This window comes from Balaenoptera physalus (genome assembly GCF_965194825.1).
Source record: "Balaenoptera physalus genome assembly, chromosome: 16".
Classification (NCBI taxonomy): domain Eukaryota; kingdom Metazoa; phylum Chordata; class Mammalia; order Artiodactyla; family Balaenopteridae; genus Balaenoptera; species Balaenoptera physalus.
In genome coordinates this window covers 51,726,200-51,742,876 of record NC_138898.1, presented here as the reverse complement: position 1 = coordinate 51,742,876, position 16,677 = coordinate 51,726,200, and the positions used below count along the sequence as shown (strand labels likewise).

At 64.2% G+C, this 16,677-nt stretch overlaps 1 protein-coding gene across 21 annotated transcripts; it reads right to left on the bottom strand.

Moving 5' to 3' along the window:
- Positions 1-45: 45 nt before the first annotated feature.
- On the bottom strand, positions 46-15,914 carry WDR90 (WD repeat domain 90). 21 transcript variants are annotated; one of them, XM_082431494.1, is made up of 42 exons: positions 15,814-15,914; positions 15,496-15,629; positions 15,190-15,366; positions 14,994-15,102; positions 14,618-14,779; positions 14,245-14,359; positions 14,070-14,137; positions 13,593-13,696; positions 13,297-13,515; positions 13,096-13,158; positions 12,768-12,836; positions 12,014-12,124; positions 11,799-11,944; positions 11,671-11,728; positions 11,107-11,225; positions 10,871-11,014; positions 10,638-10,768; positions 10,450-10,566; positions 9,885-10,153; positions 9,539-9,678; positions 9,202-9,386; positions 8,549-8,679; positions 8,099-8,260; positions 7,771-7,862; positions 7,459-7,589; positions 7,331-7,371; positions 6,695-7,139; positions 6,521-6,610; positions 6,294-6,391; positions 5,618-5,720; positions 5,269-5,390; positions 4,937-5,096; positions 4,649-4,839; positions 4,392-4,560; positions 4,146-4,257; positions 3,818-3,989; positions 1,964-2,086; positions 1,636-1,810; positions 1,397-1,527; positions 1,145-1,288; positions 766-1,075; positions 46-473 (listed from the first exon to the last, which is right to left on the bottom strand). In XM_082431494.1, the coding sequence occupies exons 1-42, from the start codon at positions 15,821-15,823 to the stop codon at positions 316-318; spliced, it is 5,910 nt and encodes a 1,969-aa protein (XP_082287620.1). In that variant the 5' UTR covers positions 15,824-15,914; the 3' UTR covers positions 46-315. The 21 variants fall into 21 exon arrangements, with proteins under 21 accessions (XP_082287620.1, XP_082287604.1, XP_082287621.1 ...); XM_082431478.1 differs by having other exon boundaries at positions 15,496-15,587; positions 15,814-15,898; XM_082431495.1 differs by lacking the exon at positions 15,814-15,914 and having other exon boundaries at positions 6,695-6,862; positions 7,008-7,139; positions 7,771-7,899; positions 15,496-15,770.
- Positions 15,915-16,677: the final 763 nt, after the last annotated feature.

Genomic DNA, 16,677 nt, shown 5'->3' with positions numbered 1-16,677 from the left:
GCAGAAACTGAGCTCAGGCAGCCTGGAGTGACCAGGAGACAATGCCTCAATGCAACACCCACATTTATTTGAACTGTACAAGGTAGAAACAAAAGCCCAAAGGAAAAGAGGCAATAAGCACGTCATACATGTTCAAGGTCTTGATGATTTGCACACACTCCTGGGCAGCCGGGTGTGGAGGCGTGAAGCCCACCCAGCCATCCTGGCCCAGCACAAGGCCCCTGGCCAACCCAGCTTGTCAGCCAAGCCTCTGCCCAGGCCAGGTGCCCGGCTGACCAGCAGGGCAACACCTGACCCCACACTCCCCACTGGGGGTCAGTGGCCTGTGACTTCCCACACCAGTATCTCACTGTGGGCCGCCGTGAAGAGCAGCCGAGCAGACGGGGCAAACCTGCACAGCTGCACCGAGTCATCATGGCCAGCAAAGTCCTGCACGGCCCCCGACGCACAGTCCACCAGCCTCAGCACACGCTCTGCCGGGGGACAGCATAGGGTGGGCTGGGGCAGGTAGGGTGCCATGGGCCCTGTGCCTGTGTCTGTATAGTTCCAGGACCCAGGGTTCCTCCAACCCACCCTGGCTCTGTCTCCAGCTGGGACCAGTGCCTCATTGGGGGAACCTGGCACCCCACCCCCCCTCATTTCCTGACCCTATCTAAGACTCCCCTGGAGCAGGTGTCCTCACCCCACTTTCAGGGATGAGGGGTACGGCTCAGTGTGGGGGCACAGGTGTACCCACTGGGCCCCGCTCAAGACACCAGCACTCACCAGAGAAGCCAATGGCCATAAGGTGGGCCCCAGGGGACAGGCTCATGGACACAGCAAAGAAAGGCAGTGGGATCTTCTTCATCACCTGCAGACAGCAAGCGTGAGGCACTGGGCAGGGGTTCCCGTGGCCCCGAGACCTGCCCCTCCCCAGCCCTGGGTCCCTCAGAACCACATGGAGGGGTGCACGTGCCTGCTTCTGGCGGAGGCTGTAGAAGACCACCTCATGGTGCACACCGAGGCCCGCACACACCAGCAGCGCCTCATCCCAGGGGCAGAAGGCGGCGAGGGAGGGCGGCAGGCAGCTGGGAACCTATGGAGGGCACAGCACATTGTGGCAGGGTGGGGGGCACCCCGCCCACAGGGCCACCGGGACTCTTACCTCCGTAAGGGCGGGCGCTGGGAAGCTTAGCCAGTCCACGAGTTCACAGCGGTCCTGCAGCCAGCTGGAGGCCCAAACGCTGACCTGCTGGTCCCCGCTGGCAGCCAGCCACAGGTCCACACCCTCTGCCCCGAAGTCTCCATACTGGGGGCATAAAGGCTGGTGGGTGCTGCCTGCCCTGCTCTCCCATCCCCTTCCCTGCCAGCACCCTCGGCTCAGGCCAGGCCCTGCAGGCTCACGAGGCTACTTCACCTCTCTTCTCGTGCTCTGGATGGTGCAGATCGGGGCTCCCCGATGGTCACTCAGCACACGGAAGGTCATCCCCGTGCGAGGGCGACTCACAGCCACGAGCCCATCCTTGTCTCCGGAGAGGATGGTCTGACCTGGGCGAGGCAGAGACCACGCTGTTACTTGTGAGCCCCTAGCCCTCAGCCCAAAGGTGTGACCTGGGCCAGGCAGAAGCCGTGCTGTCGCCATGAGCCCGGCCTCACCGTCAGCAGAGAAGGCGATGGCCGTCAGTGCAGCCGAGTGGGGATGCATCTTGAGCTCCATCGCTATGCGGGGGATGCTGAAGAGCCGCAGCGTGCCGTCACTGTAGCCCGCTGCCACCCGCTGCTGTTCTGGGTGTTCGCAGGATGGGGGGCTCCAAGACAGGCAGAGGCAGCTCTGGGGACCCACGGTGGGAAAACATCAGAACTCCCCTGGGGAGGGGGGAAGGGGCCCGGGCCCAAGGCCACAGACAGACACCAAGGCTGGAGGGAGGATGAGCCTGCCGGAGCCCCGGGCGTGCACCCCAGCCCCAGGCGTCCCCCCGAGTACCTGGCTGAGCACCTGGAACTGGATCAGCAGCTCCATGCTGGCCACGCGCCACACCCTCACGCTCCCATCGTCACTGCACGTGGCACAGTGGGACTCGCTGGGGCTGAAGACCACCTCGTTCACCTGTGAGGAGGCACCACCCTACCTGAGGCCCATGGCCTCCCAGGGGGCCACTCCTGGGCCTCATCACAGCAGGGGGGGTGGGGCTGAGATTGTTGTGTGTGTGTGTGTGTGTGTGTGTGTGTGATGTGTATCGAGGGAGAAAGCAGTTGTGTGATTACACAGAGTCAGGATCTCTGGTGTAAAAAAAAGGAGACAGGCCGTGCACCAAAGAGGTAAAAAAAATAGCCGAGTCCTGAATGTGAATTTCAAGCATAAGTATAAACTCCTGATGCATTTTATCTTAGAAAAATAATAATTTAGGTCTGTTTGGCTGAGACGTGATGGGCCCCTCTGGGCCTCAGACCGTGACCTCTAAGCCCATTTCCCACTGGAGGGGCCACAGTCTCTAGAACAGCCAAGTCTGGTCTTGGGCGGAGTTGCAGAGGGAGAGGCTGGAGCACCTGTGGTCCACAGAAGAGGGGGGACCACCAGTGACCACTAGCTCAGGTCAAGAACTCAGCACCCTCAAGCTCATGCCCTGGTGGGTGGATAAACTCATCCTATCTGTACCACAGAAGTGTATTTAGCAGTAAATAGGAGTGAAGCACTGACACTCGCTACAACTCGGATGGACTTTGAAAACACGATGCTCAGTGAGAGAAGCAGATAGAAAGCACCACAGAGTGTGTTTCTGTTCACAGGGACCATCCAGAACAGGCAAACCGACAGAGACAGAGTCGGTGAGCGCCTGCCAGGGGCTGGGCGGTGAGTGCTTAATGGGTGGGGGGTTTCCTTCTGGGATGAAAGTGACTGCGGTGATGGTTGTACAGTTCTGCAAATGTTTCAAAAACCATTGACGTGACATGGGTGTGTGGCCCACAGATTATACCTCAACATAAAGCCATTACCAAAGAAAAAGGAAACACATAACCCTCCCTACCTCACACAAGAGTTTCTTTGTTGGCTACTGTTACGCCTGAACAAATGAACGTAGAATTTTTTTAAAAAAGACTCAGGAGCCAACTTGAAGACCCTGCCACCAGCCGAGGCCAGGACTCCATGAGCATCAAGAGAAAGTGACGGTGGGGAAGCCAGACCCATGTTTCCACCCACCAGCCCCTAATAGCTCTCAGAAAGTAACACATTGGCTGCTGCTGGGGAACTTGGTCCACGAGGGAGAGACTCATCTACCTGTGCCCTGTCCCAGCCCCGGAAAATCTGAGAGCTCTCGAGGCCACTTCCCTCCTGAAGGAACGAGGGATCTGACTACTGCCACCTGCAACTCCTGCCGCCAGACAAGGGCATCACTGGTGGGAGACACAGTGCTACCAGAAGGAAGTGACGTTGGGACTGGCTGGCCCTGACTAGACCCTGGCCCGGCTTCCAGACCCCTCGGACCCCAGGGAAGCATGTCCAACAACGGTGGTGGAAGACTCCAGGGTGGATGACCAGTTTTCTTCAACACGTAAATTACAAGAGAATAAAGTGGCGGGAAAGAGGAAGGGTCAAGAAGGCCACAGGGCCTGGAGCTGCTGCACGCGGACACGGCATGGACCCCATGCCCACGCGGAGGGGCGCATGGTTCCAGGGGTACAGCTGGTCCTGGGAACGCCTGGACGCTCGCAGCTGCGCTTGGGCTGGGAGCACCCTGGGGGCGGGGACGGAGGGAGCGCGCGGCAGCTGCCCGGCCCGTGCCGGGCTGGGATCCCCTCAGACATCCTCGGCAGCAAGCCGGTGGCCCAGCGGCCTCACCTTGCTCCGGTGGCCGCTGATGAGGCGGGTGCTGGTGCCCTCAGCCCAGCTGACATACCAGAGCGTGCCGGCCGTGGTGCCCACCACACCCATGTCCATGCTTTCGTGGAAGACCGCACTCACGACGGCCCCGTCAAGTGTCAGCTCACGCTCCATAAACACAGAGCTAGACCTGGAGGGGCAGGGGGTCAGAGGGGTGGCAGCAGTGAGAGCCGAGGGAGCCAGGTGCTTTGGCCCACAGGCCCTGGCCTTGCCTGAGCATGTCCCCTGGGGGATGGGCCCAGCTGGCAACAGAGTGCCGGCTCCCAGACACACTGTGGATGCTCACCTGACCCCGGAGCCCTTGCGCCTCAGCTCCGGCACGGCCCCCACGGCCCACAGGCGCAGCCGCCTGGTGTTACTGCCACTGACCAGACGCGCGCCCGAGCACAGCAGCACTCCTGGGGGACAGGAGATGCCGTGAGCCACGTCCCCAGATGCCTGGGACTCAAGATGGTGTCCACCGCCCCAGCACCCCCAGGGAGAACTGAGCCCCAAGCTGTCAAGGGCCACAGGGGCTCCGTCAGACACCCACCGATCTCACCGTCGTCCGCGTCCCAGGCCAAGAAGCAGCGGCCGGCACACATGTCCCAAACACACACCTGGCCAACATTGGAGCCACAGTAGAGCAGGGGTGTGGTCCCGTAGCAAAGCGAGGTCAGCTCGCACCCCCCCACCTCCTCAGGGATGGGCTCTCGGTGGACCTGGAGGAACATGAGTGCAGTGTGGGTCAGCGATGCCCTGGGGCCCAGCCAGACCCCATCCTCCGAAACCTCCTCTGAACCCTGGCACCTGGAGGCTGACGTCGCCCCCACGCTGCTGCAGGAGCCACAGGGTGACGGCACCCTGGCCCACGCAGGCAAGCTCGCCGGCGTCCCAGGGGTTGAAGGCCACGCCGTGTACTGGCTCCGGGAGGCACGTGGAGGACACAAGCTCGTAGGTGGCCGTGCTCCACAGAGCCAGGGTGCGGTCGCCATAGTCCCCTGGGGGAGATGCACAGTGACCACGTCAGCTGCCCAGGGTTCCCACGACAGGCAGGGGAGTCCGGAGACCACTTTCCTCCGCCCCCGTCCTGCTGACCCAGCGTGACGAGGAGCCTGTCATCTGGCGAGAAAGCCAAGGCCTGGACAGCAGTGTCGTGGTGAGAAAGGAGCTGCCGACAGGAGCCCCCCGGCACATCCCAGACACGGATCTGGCAGCGGGAGGCAGTGCTGCTTCGGCCTGAGGCAGAGGCCAGCACCTGGCGGGCAGGCATGTGGGTGGTCAGCAGGAAGGGTGCAGTCCACGGGCCCGTTCCCGCTCTGGGTAAAGGGCTGCTCTGGAAGCGAGAGCCAGCCGCACGCAGTTCGAGGAGCCAAGCTCCGAGGCACACCTCGGCCCTGGGCATTCAAGGCGGGCTGCAGGACAGGCACCTGGGCATCATGGCTGAGGGCCAGCGTGGAGATCTCCTCAGGGTGGCCAAGCCAGTGCTGCTGGACACCAGAGTGCAGGTCCTCCACCACCACCAGGCGACCACACGTGTAGGCGAAGAAGCCTGTGGGCAGGGAGGAAGCGCCCGCCCCATCAGCCCCACAGCCCCAGGCACTCGTGCCCACACCCCCCAACCCCACCCCAAGGAGAACTCCTGCTCACAGCAGGAAGTGCCACCAGGAGGACACACCCGCCCTGCAGCCCAAACCACCTGCGGGCCCCTCCCTGGGGCCTGGCCTAGGGGTGGACAGAACTGAGCCCGCCCTGCAGCGTCTGGGCCGTGGCCCCCACCTGTGTCCGGCCTCCAGACCAGGTTGGCGCGCCCGTTCCCGTTGTAACCCATGACGGCCTTCAAGCGCAGCTGCTCATCGCCAACAGCAGGGAAGGAGAGGCCCTGTGAGGAAGTGGACCCAGGACGCTGGCGCCGGCCCCCCCAGCCCAGCCCCCCAACCTCAAGCTCTGCCCATCAGGCCGGGCGTGGGACTGAGCCTTGGGAGATGCATGCTCCCGGGAGGAGGCAAACGGCAGGAACGTGGGCACCAAAGTCTGCACGCGGTGGCCAGCGGGGCTGGGAGCCTGGCATGCAGCATGCAGACAGGGAGGCAGGAGGAGAAGATGAGGAGGCGCCTGCTGGGGGGGAGATGAAGGGGAGCCAGGACCATGGAGTGAAGCGAGTGTGTGGGCTCAGCAGGACACGCCTGGGTCCAGTCATCGTGTGACAGTGAGAACCTTAACCAGCCCGGTGAGAGCATGGGGCTCAGCGCGGAGGGGTGACCCGTGGGCCGACTGCCGCCAAGGCCTGGGCTGCTGTCAGCTCTGGGAGCTGCCCCAGTGAAACCCCAGGGAGCCTGTGTCTACCGGGGAGCAGGAGTACCCCCAGACACCACAGGGCCATGCCGCCCGGACCCCTGGGCTTCCAGGATATCCATTGGTGGCAGGGGCTATGAGGACGCCCCACCCGGCCAACCTTGGCCAGCAGGGAGGCCTTGTAGCGAGTTGTGAAATGCCGATAGGAGTCTGGGCGAGTGGGGGGCTGAGCCCTGGCTCTTCCAGTGCTGCAGGCACCTGTCAGGGAAGGGAATGAGGCTGTGAACCCCCAGGGACCACACAGTGACCCTCCTTGCAGTCACCCTGCCCTGGCTGGTCAGATGCTTGGGTTCAAAGGGCACAGATGAGCCATGTCCCATCACCCACCTGGCCCAACAGGGGCCTTGGGCTCTCCGTTTGCCCTGTAGGTGACCATCCCTTGTCTGCCAGGGGCAGCCGGGTCTGTCCTTAGGCCACCTGGAGTCCACGTGGTACATGCACCTGGGCCCTGGTCCAGTTATGAGTGACCCTGCCCCACCCTGCTGCCCCTCCCCTGCTTACTGGGCCAATCACGGGGGTGGGGAGGCCTGCCAAGGTCCCAGGGGCCCCCCGTGGCCCCCCAGGCCCCATCACCAGCCCTGCCAGCCTCCTTCTGCACCAGCACAGGTGGGCCTGAGGCCTGGCAGAGACCCTCAGGGCCACAGCTCTCATCTGACATGGAGAAAGCGCCTGAGGAGAGTGGGGAGACAGTGAGACGAGGGAGCAGAGTGCCCCCATGCCCTTGCCCCTCCCCCAGGCCAGGAGCAGCAAAGCATGTCAGGATGGGAGCCAGACGCACATCCCCTCCAGGCCCTCCCAGGACCCCTGCCCTCACCATCATGGTCCTTGGGGGGCCTGGCACAGATGTCCAGCCAGGGTGGGGACGCCTGGGATGGCATGGGCACCTGCTGCCGGGGAAGGCCATTGGCCCCAGACACCATGTCCTCCAGTTGTCTTGTACCCAGGCCTGAGGACGGAAGGAGCTCGGCTGAGCTCAGGGTCCGGGGAGGGCAGAGCAGGAGGCGTGCCCAGCCCCTCACCCCCAACCAGCTCTGCATTGGGACTCCCAGGAAAAGAACAGCGCTGTGCACCCACAGCATTTACAGTGCCAGCACCAGACATCACCATGGAGTCTGCCAGTGTGGTGGGACCACTCACCAGCTTCGCAGGTTGGGGGGGCCCCGGGAGAGCCTTGGACACTGCAGAGGTGACAAGAGAGATGGTCGGGTGGGGCGGAGGGGTGCAGAGGGAGGCCTGGCAGATGCATGTCGAGGGCAGGAACTTGCCTTCCTGGAGGGGACTTCTCAGAGGGGGCCAGAACGTCCCAGAGAAAGATGGCGTCTCCCACACTAAGGAGCTGCTGCTGGTCGGCGGTGAAAGCCACAGCCCGCACAGGCTCTGAGTGGCCGATGTACACCTGAGGGCAGCAGTGTGGCATGTAGAGACCACTGAGGCACAGCTGGAGACACCTGGCCACCAGACTGCAGACTGACCAAGAGGACCTCGTGCAGTGTCAGGCCCCAGCAGGCACGGGGGAACCTCGGGGACTGTCGTCCACCCTCCTTCCTATCCGCTGTGCGCCCGCCCAGGGCACACACCTGGCAGCCAGGGCCGGCCTGTGCTGAGTAGTTCCACACCTTGATGGCCCGGTCGGCGGCCGTGAGCAGAAAACGGCCATCCCCGCTGAGAGCTAGGACAGAGCAGGCCGCAGGGGGGACACAGGACAGCTGTGAGAGAGGGTGCTCACTGAGGGAAAAGGTCGGAGCACACAGGACCACCAGTTGGGGGAGCCCCCTTCTCACAGAACACAACCTCTAGGGAGCAGCAAGCGGCCCAGGGCCTCCCCTCCTCTGGGCACTGCGGGCACCAAGGCCGGAGCCGGGAAGGCGGGGGAGGCCAGGCCGCCAGCCGCAGTCTTGGGCTCACCTCCCGGACCAAGCGGCCCGACGTGGCATCTAGCACTGCAACCATGTTAGAGGACGTGGACACCAGCAAGTGGCCAGGGGGTGCGGGGCCAAAGCAGATGGCCACAGCTGAGTCCAGGCGGCTGCCAGCCAGGTCCAGAGTGCTGATGTCAACCCTCAGCAGCTGAGGGAGAGCCGCACGTGTCCTCACCATGACCTCCAGCCAGAGCTCGAGCCCCAAGAGCTGGGCCCGGGCCGTGGGCAGCCTTGGGCACCCATCCGGCAGGCTGCCCACAGCTCACATGTCCTCTGTGCCATGAGGGGCGCAGGGCCCAGGTCCTTTCTGAAATGAGCATGGCCTCCCACCCAGGGAAACACGCAGCCACCAGGGTCAGGGTGCCCACGGGGTCTGAGGGCCAGACTGCCGTGGCTCTGCCCTCACTGCACACAGGGAGGGTTCCAGTTGACCCACCTCATCCAGTGAGGTTGTGTCCATGACGGTCACCGTGTACTTGGAGGGACCCACAAAGGCCAGCAGGCGGCTGTCCCCACTGACCACCAGGGCACTGGGGTTCGGGCAGGCCTCCTGGCACACCACGTTAGCTGCCGGCACATGGGGACAGGCAGTCAGCTGGGTCGGGGTGGGGGGGCGCACCAGAACAGACACTGGTCAGAGACCTACTGGTGCGGAAAACACCAGCCTGGGCTGGGCAGATCCCACAGCAGCCAGCCCATGGGGCCTGGATGTGAGGGCACCAAGACACCAGTGGGCACCACGGACTGCCAGGAAAGCTGGGGGCTCTCCCAGAGTGACCACCAAGTGACCATCTGGCTGGCCCGAGTTACAGTGGCCATGAGAGGGGGCCGACCCCCCTGCTGGGCTGGTGCTCAGGCTTCAGGTACTCACTTCCTCTTGGGGAAGGGTGGGCACAGACTCTCACTGACCTTCAATCTCGGGAGGCTGGTGAGTCCTAAAACCACACTTGGCTCTGGGGGTCTCAGTAGTGCGACTGTGGAACGCAGTACCACGGTCGGGGGCGCCACATACCCCCACCCCCGCAGGGACCTGACCAGGGGATGGCTGGGAGGCCAGAGCAGGGCTGGGGTTGGGCCTGGGGGCCTGACCTGCCACACGAAGGATGCGGCACCGGGGTGCGCCGCTATGGTACTGGGCCAGGGAGCCCCGAGAGCAGGAGCTGAACAGGAGGCTGCCGTCGGGGCTGGCGGCCAGGCCGGTGATGGCTCCACGGTGACACCTGCACACACGAGACGCCGCTGCCTTGCCCCTGAGCTGCACTGTCCCAGACCTCCTGTGGAATCCCCGAGGGGCAGCAGACGGCGGGGCTTCCTGTAGACAGCCCTCCCCTGCACTGCTCGGTCTCCCACACTCCCCAGGGAACCTACAAACCACTGGAGCTTCCACCTCGATCGTCTGTGGGGCCAGGGCCGGCTGGCCACCCACCTGTGCTCCACTAGGACCTCGGTGGCCTCCAGGCTGAAGGAGCGGACGGCCCCGCTGCTGAAGCCACAGAAGAAGGTGGGCTGGGTAGGGTGGAAGGCAACAGCACACGGGGCCTCCTCCGGAGACGCGAAGTCGTACAGCTGGAGGACGGGGCCGTGTGAGGGCGGACAGGCTGGGGCAACCAGCGGGCCACAAGGCCCGAGAGCCAGTCTCTCTCCAAGTGCCTTGAACCTTCAGGCCCCAAACACAGGCAGAAGGACCCAGGGCCCCACCCACCGGGCCTCAGTGAGGCCTGCGGCCCTCCAGTCCCTCCCTCCTGGCTGGCTTCCCTCCGGCCACACCCCACCTGCTGCAGGGTCGCTAGGTCCCAGATGCGGACAGTGTGGTCCTGGGACACAGTGGCCAGCTGTCCCCGGCTGCACTCAGTGGCAAGGGCCAGCACCGGGGCGGCGTGGGAGCGCACCAGCACGCTGTACTCCCGGGACAGGATGTCCAGGAAACCCAGGTGGCCCGAGGAGGTGGTGGACAGCACACGCAGGCCGTCAGGGCTGATGCGGACGGAGCTGATGGGGCCCTCGTGCTCTGCGGGCAGGGTGGGTCGGTGACCACCCAGGCCTGTAGTGGGGTGGGCCCGGCACCTTGGCCAACTGGGACAGGCTGACCATATCCATGCAGTGCCCGTGCCCAGCACCCCTGCCCAGGACACTGAGAAATGCGCTTCCCTGCTGCCTGGAGCCCCATCTCCCTGTGAGCTACAACAGGCACCTCCCCTGTGACCACCCACTCCTGGGCTCAGCGACGGTGGACCCCAGCTCAGGACACAGCCCCTTGGAGCCCCATGACTGCCATCCAGCCCGGGGACACGGCCCTCCTGTGGCAACCCTGGTGGCAAGGTGATGTCGAGGCCCCACCTGCCTCCAAGAGCACAGAGGAGAAGTCCAGGGGCCAGAGGCGCAGGTAGCCGTCCTCAGAGCCCACGGCACACTTGGCCTGGGAGACGCTGAGGCTGCTGATGGCGATACCGGGGCCTGGGTGGGGGGAGGCATGGTCAGCCCAAAGCGTCAGGGCCACTCCTCCCAACACAGCAGGGCCCACCTACCTGAACTGAAGGCCTGCTTCTGTGGAAGGGGGCCACCGGGGGTCTGTGTGGGCAGGAGGCGGCGAGCGCGCCGCACAGCCATGCTCTGGTGGTCAATCTCCAGGATGTGGCCGCTGCGGCTGCAGACGTAGCTGCCCAGAAAGGCAGAGGTAACAGGTGAAGGCGGAGGGGCCGAGGGGCGGGGCAGGGAATGGGCGGGCCCTGGCCATGAGGGGAGGGAGGGTGGGGCTCACAGTGTGTGGCCGTCCTGGGCCTGCCTGAAGGCCAGGTCAGTGAACTCCAGCATGTGGTGCTCCCCCAGGTCCACGGGGCAGGAGCGCAGTCCTCCACCTCGCAGTCGCCACAGCCGCACGCTGCCCCGCCCGCACGATGCCATCCTGCGAGGGGTAGGAGGTGAGCCAGGGAGGACGGGCCAGCTCACAACTCGCTGGTCCCAGCACGGAGGGTGGGCAGGCGGGCGGCCAATCACCTGGTTTCATCGAAAAAGGCCACCTCGAATGCCTGGATGTCAACGTCGCTGTGCACCTTCGTGAGGATGACGGCCTCTCCACCTCGCCCCACCTGGGCCGTGCCCCACACCACCACCGTCTGCAACAAGTCTGCGCTGAGCACCCAGCGCCCGCCTGGCCTCTCCCACAGAAGCAGGCGCGTTGGGCTGCAGGGGGTGGGGAAGTTGGCCCCTGCGGCCCAGAGGAACCTACATGTGCCCACCCGGGGCTTCCACAGACATGTGTGTGCAGAAAGGAGCAGAAGACACAACCACGAGTGGAGAAGAGGCCCCGGCTGAAACACCCAACTTCAGAGATGCTGGCATGTTAAACACGCCCAGCTCAGGCGTGGGGGACTTGCCACTGAAGAGGGTGAGGCCAGTCAATCAAAGGTCAGCTCCATCCACGAGGGAGTGAAACAGACACTCTGTGGCAAGTATGGCGCAGGGGTGCCCGGTGAGGCTGGGGGAGGCCTGCGGGGGACCCTTGCTGCCTGCCTGCACCCCAGGATGGGCTGCCCCACCTCCCCGGCCTGGCCCGCTTACCATCCGCCCGTGGCGGTCCTTGCCGACACCACACAGCACCTCCCCGCTGTCAGAGAAGCTGCGGACAGAGAGGTGGAGGTCAGTGTTGCAGGCGCAACCCCCACCCGCCTCGGAGACCCTGCACCCACCTGAGGGAGCAGACGGTGTGGACTGGGCTCTGGAACAGGGACAGGCACTCCCCAGTCTGGAAGTCCCAGAGACGCAGCATGCTGTGGGGCCGTGCCTGGGCTGAGGCCAGCAGGGAACCGTTCCCGTCCAGTGCCAGGGCAGAGACCTGGGGGGCAGCAGGGTGAGGGAGGGTGTGTGCCTGCAGAACAAGCCACCCCTGGGCCAGGGTGCCCACCTTGTCTGTGTGGCCAAGGAAGAGACGCTGCTCCCGTGTGTTGACACACAGGACGACGATGACCGCATGGCAAGGGTATACGACGGCGGCCCCATCCCGGGTCCACAGGGCCTGTGCACAGGGGCCGGAGGCTGAGGTCACAGGCTGGTCGGCTTCGTCCCCCCACCCCAGCACTCCCCCGAGCCCCACGCACAGGAGTCAATGGGATGCATGCGCCAAAAGAACAGAAAGAGCTCGGGTGCACGTGTGCATGGGCAGGGCTTCCTCTAAGCCCTGTCTGCAACACAAGAAACTTTGGGATTCAGGTGACAAAAGGCCAGAGAGCCCACAAAGACTCAGAGTTCGTGTCTAGGAAGGCCTGGCGAGCACATAGCCTCCTCTCCTGCTGCTGTCCCTGCAGGGTCCCACAAGTCTCGCCCATACCCGGCCCCACTTGGCTGGACGACACGCATCAAAGCTTTAAAGGGTGAGCAAGGGCTCTCAGGTCTCTGGAAGCTTGAGCGATTGGACCAGCACCGACCCGGCTGGTGTTCACGACACAAAGGGATGCCTGCGACAGGATGTCACCACGTCAAGGAAGCACCGAGCATGTGAGGATGCGGGCAGGGCTGGGCGTCCACAGCGGTGAAGGGACCTGACGCCTGGGGGAGCTCAGCTGTCCACACAGCCACCTCAGGGAAACACGGGGTGTGCCCACTGTCCCCTCTGTGTATCTGACACTTGCACGACCCAGCAAGAACAGAGAATCCCTCACCCATTTGGTGCTGTGACCCCCAAAGCCGATGACCCCCTTGAGCCTCAGGACCGGATCCGGGAGGAAGCTCTGAAACAGGCAGACTCACAGTGAGACCCCAAAGTGGCGAGGCTCCTGTCCCACCAGGGCTACCCCACCCAAAGCTGGTGCCTGCCTCCCAAGAAAGCCACCTGGTTCTAGTGCCTTCTGCCAGCTGCTGGCAGGAAACCAGGATTCCAATCACATTGCTAGACCCTCCAGGTACCCCAGTCCTGCGCCTGCCTGGAGCCTGAGCGCCACCCCCCCAAACCACTTGGGCTGGGGTCAGGGCACCAGCCCCCCTCCTTACTCTTTGTTGAAAACGATCCTTGCCCAAAACCGCCTCCTGTTGGTTCTGCTTTCTGCCAGGAGACTAGATGGGAAGGGACCATCTGCCCCACGCATGTTCCCAGTGGGCAGAGACCCAGCAGCCCTCCACCCACACCTCGTCCACATCCCACCCCCCTCGGTGGCACAGTCCAGCCCCACCTTCCTTGGGAAAAGCACTCACCTCTTGTGGGGATGCATCCTCTGGGGCCGTGGGCTCCACAGTCGTCTGACGTGCAGACACGTGAAGGCTGTCACTGACCACGTGCTTGTCAGTGGCCTTCACCCAGGCCAAGGGCTCCTGGCTACGGCCACTGGGGCCACCCACACTACAGACCTCGGAGCGCTCACAAGACACGCTGACTTCTGGAAGGGGCCTGGGCACAGAGGGGGCCTGGCGGGACTTCGGGAGGACAAGTGCCTGTTAGCACCCTGTGGCCACCACCCTCAGCCCCACCTCCAAGGGCACAGGGCACTCACGGCTGTGGGGCCATGCTTCTGGACCATGAGGGCCAAGCTGTCCTGAACAAGCTTGCTGAAGGCCGCTGGGTGAGGGAGAAGCCGCGGCACAGGCCCCGCTAAGACTGCAATTGAGAAGAACCCACTGAGCAGAGTGCAGACAAGCCTGTGAGGACATGGCCACAAGGCACGGGGCAGGTGGCAGCAGTGGGCCCTGGCCTTGCCCACTCTGCAGGAGGGAAGCCACAACAACAGCTGCAGCCCACCCTACCGTGGGCCCCGGCACCCCTTCCCAGTTGGAAAGCTTTAAGCCACCAGGCACCCTAACTGGAACCTCCCACACTGGGTCTGGGGCCTCGAGACAGCCTCCCCTCACCCTTGCAGGCATCATGCTGCTGCATTCACCTCCCCAGGTGCAGCATCAGGCCCCCCTCTCCCGCCGAGCTCCATGGGCCCTTCAGGCCTGAACCTGGGTCACCGCTGGCCCCACAGGCCCACCTGCCTCAGAAGAGGAACAGCTCTTCTGAACTGCCTCGGAGGATGTTTTTGAGCTGTCGCTTGGAAACCTCGGCGGGGTGGAAGGACAGTCAGCTTCCAGGGGCGGCCCTGCCGTCCCTCCACCCAGCTGCCCTCCCTCCACCCGGCCGCCCTCAGGACAGGCAGAGCCGCTCACCGGACGTGGACATAGTGGTCGTGCCAGCTCTCCCCTTTCGGTACCGGGAATGCCATTTCTCGAGGTATGGGGATGATGGGCAGTTTTGCACGCCGGGCTTCAGCGACAGTGACAGCTACGAAGAGCAAAGTCCAGGGAAGCCCACCCAGCTCCCTCTCCCAGCCCAGACAAGACAACACCAGGTGCCAGCCAGCAGGGTACTGCCTGGCCACCAGCCCAGCCACCACCTCCCCCAGCGGCTGCCTTGGGAGCTGGGAGGCTCAAAGATGGTACAGCATGGGCATTTTCACCAAGTGCCAGGGAGGGTGTGGAGGCCAGCACACAGGGAGTTAGAGCAGGTGGGCTGCAGGCTAAGCACACTTTTAGCCCTCACCAGGATCGAAGCACAGGTCACTGGTGTAGAGGTTCCTGACCAGCAGGCTAGCACATAGCCTGATGCTCTTGAGCTGACTGTAGCGTCGGTTCAGGTAGACCAAGAGAATGTCGTGTAGGTCGAGCTGCAGGCAGGTCCAGCGGGCACCAGGGGAACCCACACCTGCCAGGTGTGCAGGACAGGAGCAAAGGTCAGAGCCTACCCCCTCACCAACCGGCCCACAGCACTCTCTGTCCTCGGCCTGTCCCCACTCTCATGGCCACAGCCACGTGCCCCTCCACCCAGGCTGTCCCTGGCCTGCCTCCCCCCTGAGCCTTCTGGCTGGCTGCCTCTCCAAGACCATCTGTGCCCCGTTCACACCTCATCTACATGTTACCTTTCCTGGGTGTCCCAGTCTCACAGATGAAAGGGAACTGAAGCCATGTGGCTGTGGACTTGAACTCCTTGAAAAAGTTGGAGAATGACACTCGGATGACCTGGTTGTCCTGTAGGTATACAGCATGGCCGTGGAGAGGAGACTGCAACAGGAGTGCAAGGCCCCCACCGGCAGGTCCCACTCTCCAGCTTGTAACCTCGGTACACAGGTCCAGGTGAATGACGAAATGCTTGGCGGGCAAGGGCCGAAAGAGCACGTACAGGTAGCGTCCGGTCAGCCCCAGGGACTGGGTGCTGGTTTTGGGGAGCTGGATGTAATTGCCAGCAGAGACAGGGCCCCGCACGCGATACACGGTGCACTTGAGGGTCTTGTCCTGCAGAGAGACACGGGAGGCGTGGCGTCCCGCTCAGCCCCACGGAGCGCCAGGAGCGCTGCAGCAAAGCGGCCCAGGAGACAGAGGAGAGGCCGCCGCTCCTGCTGCCAGGCGCCCCGGCCCACTTACCGTCACGACGGCCACGTCGCCCTCCTTAGAGGACCGCTTCCACTCGTCCACCTTGAAGTGTCTGAAGACGTTGAGGAACGGCTGCTGCCACACTGGGGGACACGGGGGCGTGAGGTGCCAGACCCACCGCGAGTCTAGGGAGGGGGCCGTGGCAGGGTCTGCTAGCTCCCCAGCTGTGACAGCCAGCTCAGCGCGCGGACTGGGCTCCGGGCGAGTCTCAACACCAACCCGTCCGCGGCGGCGCCGCATCTCGGGCCCCAGACCCCGGCACCCGGCCCCGGGCCCCCAGCCCCCGGCCCTCCCGCCGCGCGCCGCTACCTCGGGCCATGGCGCCGCCGCTCGCGCTTCCCGCCTCGGCCGCCGCGCCCCACGCAGGGCACGCAGTGCGCGCCTAGCAACGGCCGCCTGGCAACGGCGCCACTTCCGCCGTCACGGCGGCAGGGCACGTGATCGCGCTTCAGGGTCGGGGCCTGACACGTGACCGCGCGACGGGGCGGGGACTGGTGAGTGACCGCGCCGGGGGTCTGGACTCCCACCTCACCGGCTGTTTCTCGGGGCGCCCCAAAACCTTGCCGGACCACTTACTCTTCTCTGCTGTCGTGCCCCGGGGCATAAGGAGCCTCCGCCCCCAGGCCTCTGCGGCCACTCCCAAGCCGGGACCCCCTGGGGGTACTCTAGCGCCACCAGCTGTGGGATCCGGGGAGGTTCCTGACTCCCTCTGGGAGTCATCTTTGTATAGGGAATGAGACGCAGCCCAGAAATTGTGAGCTGCACTTGGCAGGAGCTGTCCCCACCTACCCTGTTGCTACCTAGCCCTGTGGAGGCACGTGTGTCAGACGCAGGCAAGGTCACCTGGCCCCACAGGTAAAGCAATGTCCTACAGTACCCCGAGGGCTCCCCACCAGACCTGGAGGATTCAGAGACAGCACCAGGCGTCCTGAGACCTGAGCGCAATTCTGGGTGGCTGGGGCGCCATCTCAGGGCCACTTATGTAACATTTCTGGGTCTTGAGGCCAGGTTCAGATACCTGCCAATGACTACAGGGCGGGGTGGGGGTGGGGGGGTGTCAGGTGGGGCAGGGTGGCATTTACAGACTTCTATGCAAAATGACCTGGCCCAGGACACAGGAAGGCAGCTGGGCAAGAGGCCGGGGCGGGGGGACCAGATTTAGACAAAGCTTCA

Bases quoted from the DNA above. Each gene is read 5' to 3' on its own strand.
- WDR90 (XM_082431475.1), bottom strand. From the start codon at position 15,744: ATGCGGCGCCGCCGCGGACGGGTTGGTGTTGAGACTCGCCCGGAGCCC. The intron at 11,729-11,798 runs GTGGGTGCAGGG...CTCTGTCCGCAG, and splicing joins CACACCGTCTGCTCCCTCAG to CTTCTCTGACAGCGGGGAGG. The intron at 4,561-4,648 runs GTGCCAGGGTTC...ATGTTCCTCCAG, and splicing joins GGGGCGACGTCAGCCTCCAG to GTCCACCGAGAGCCCATCCC.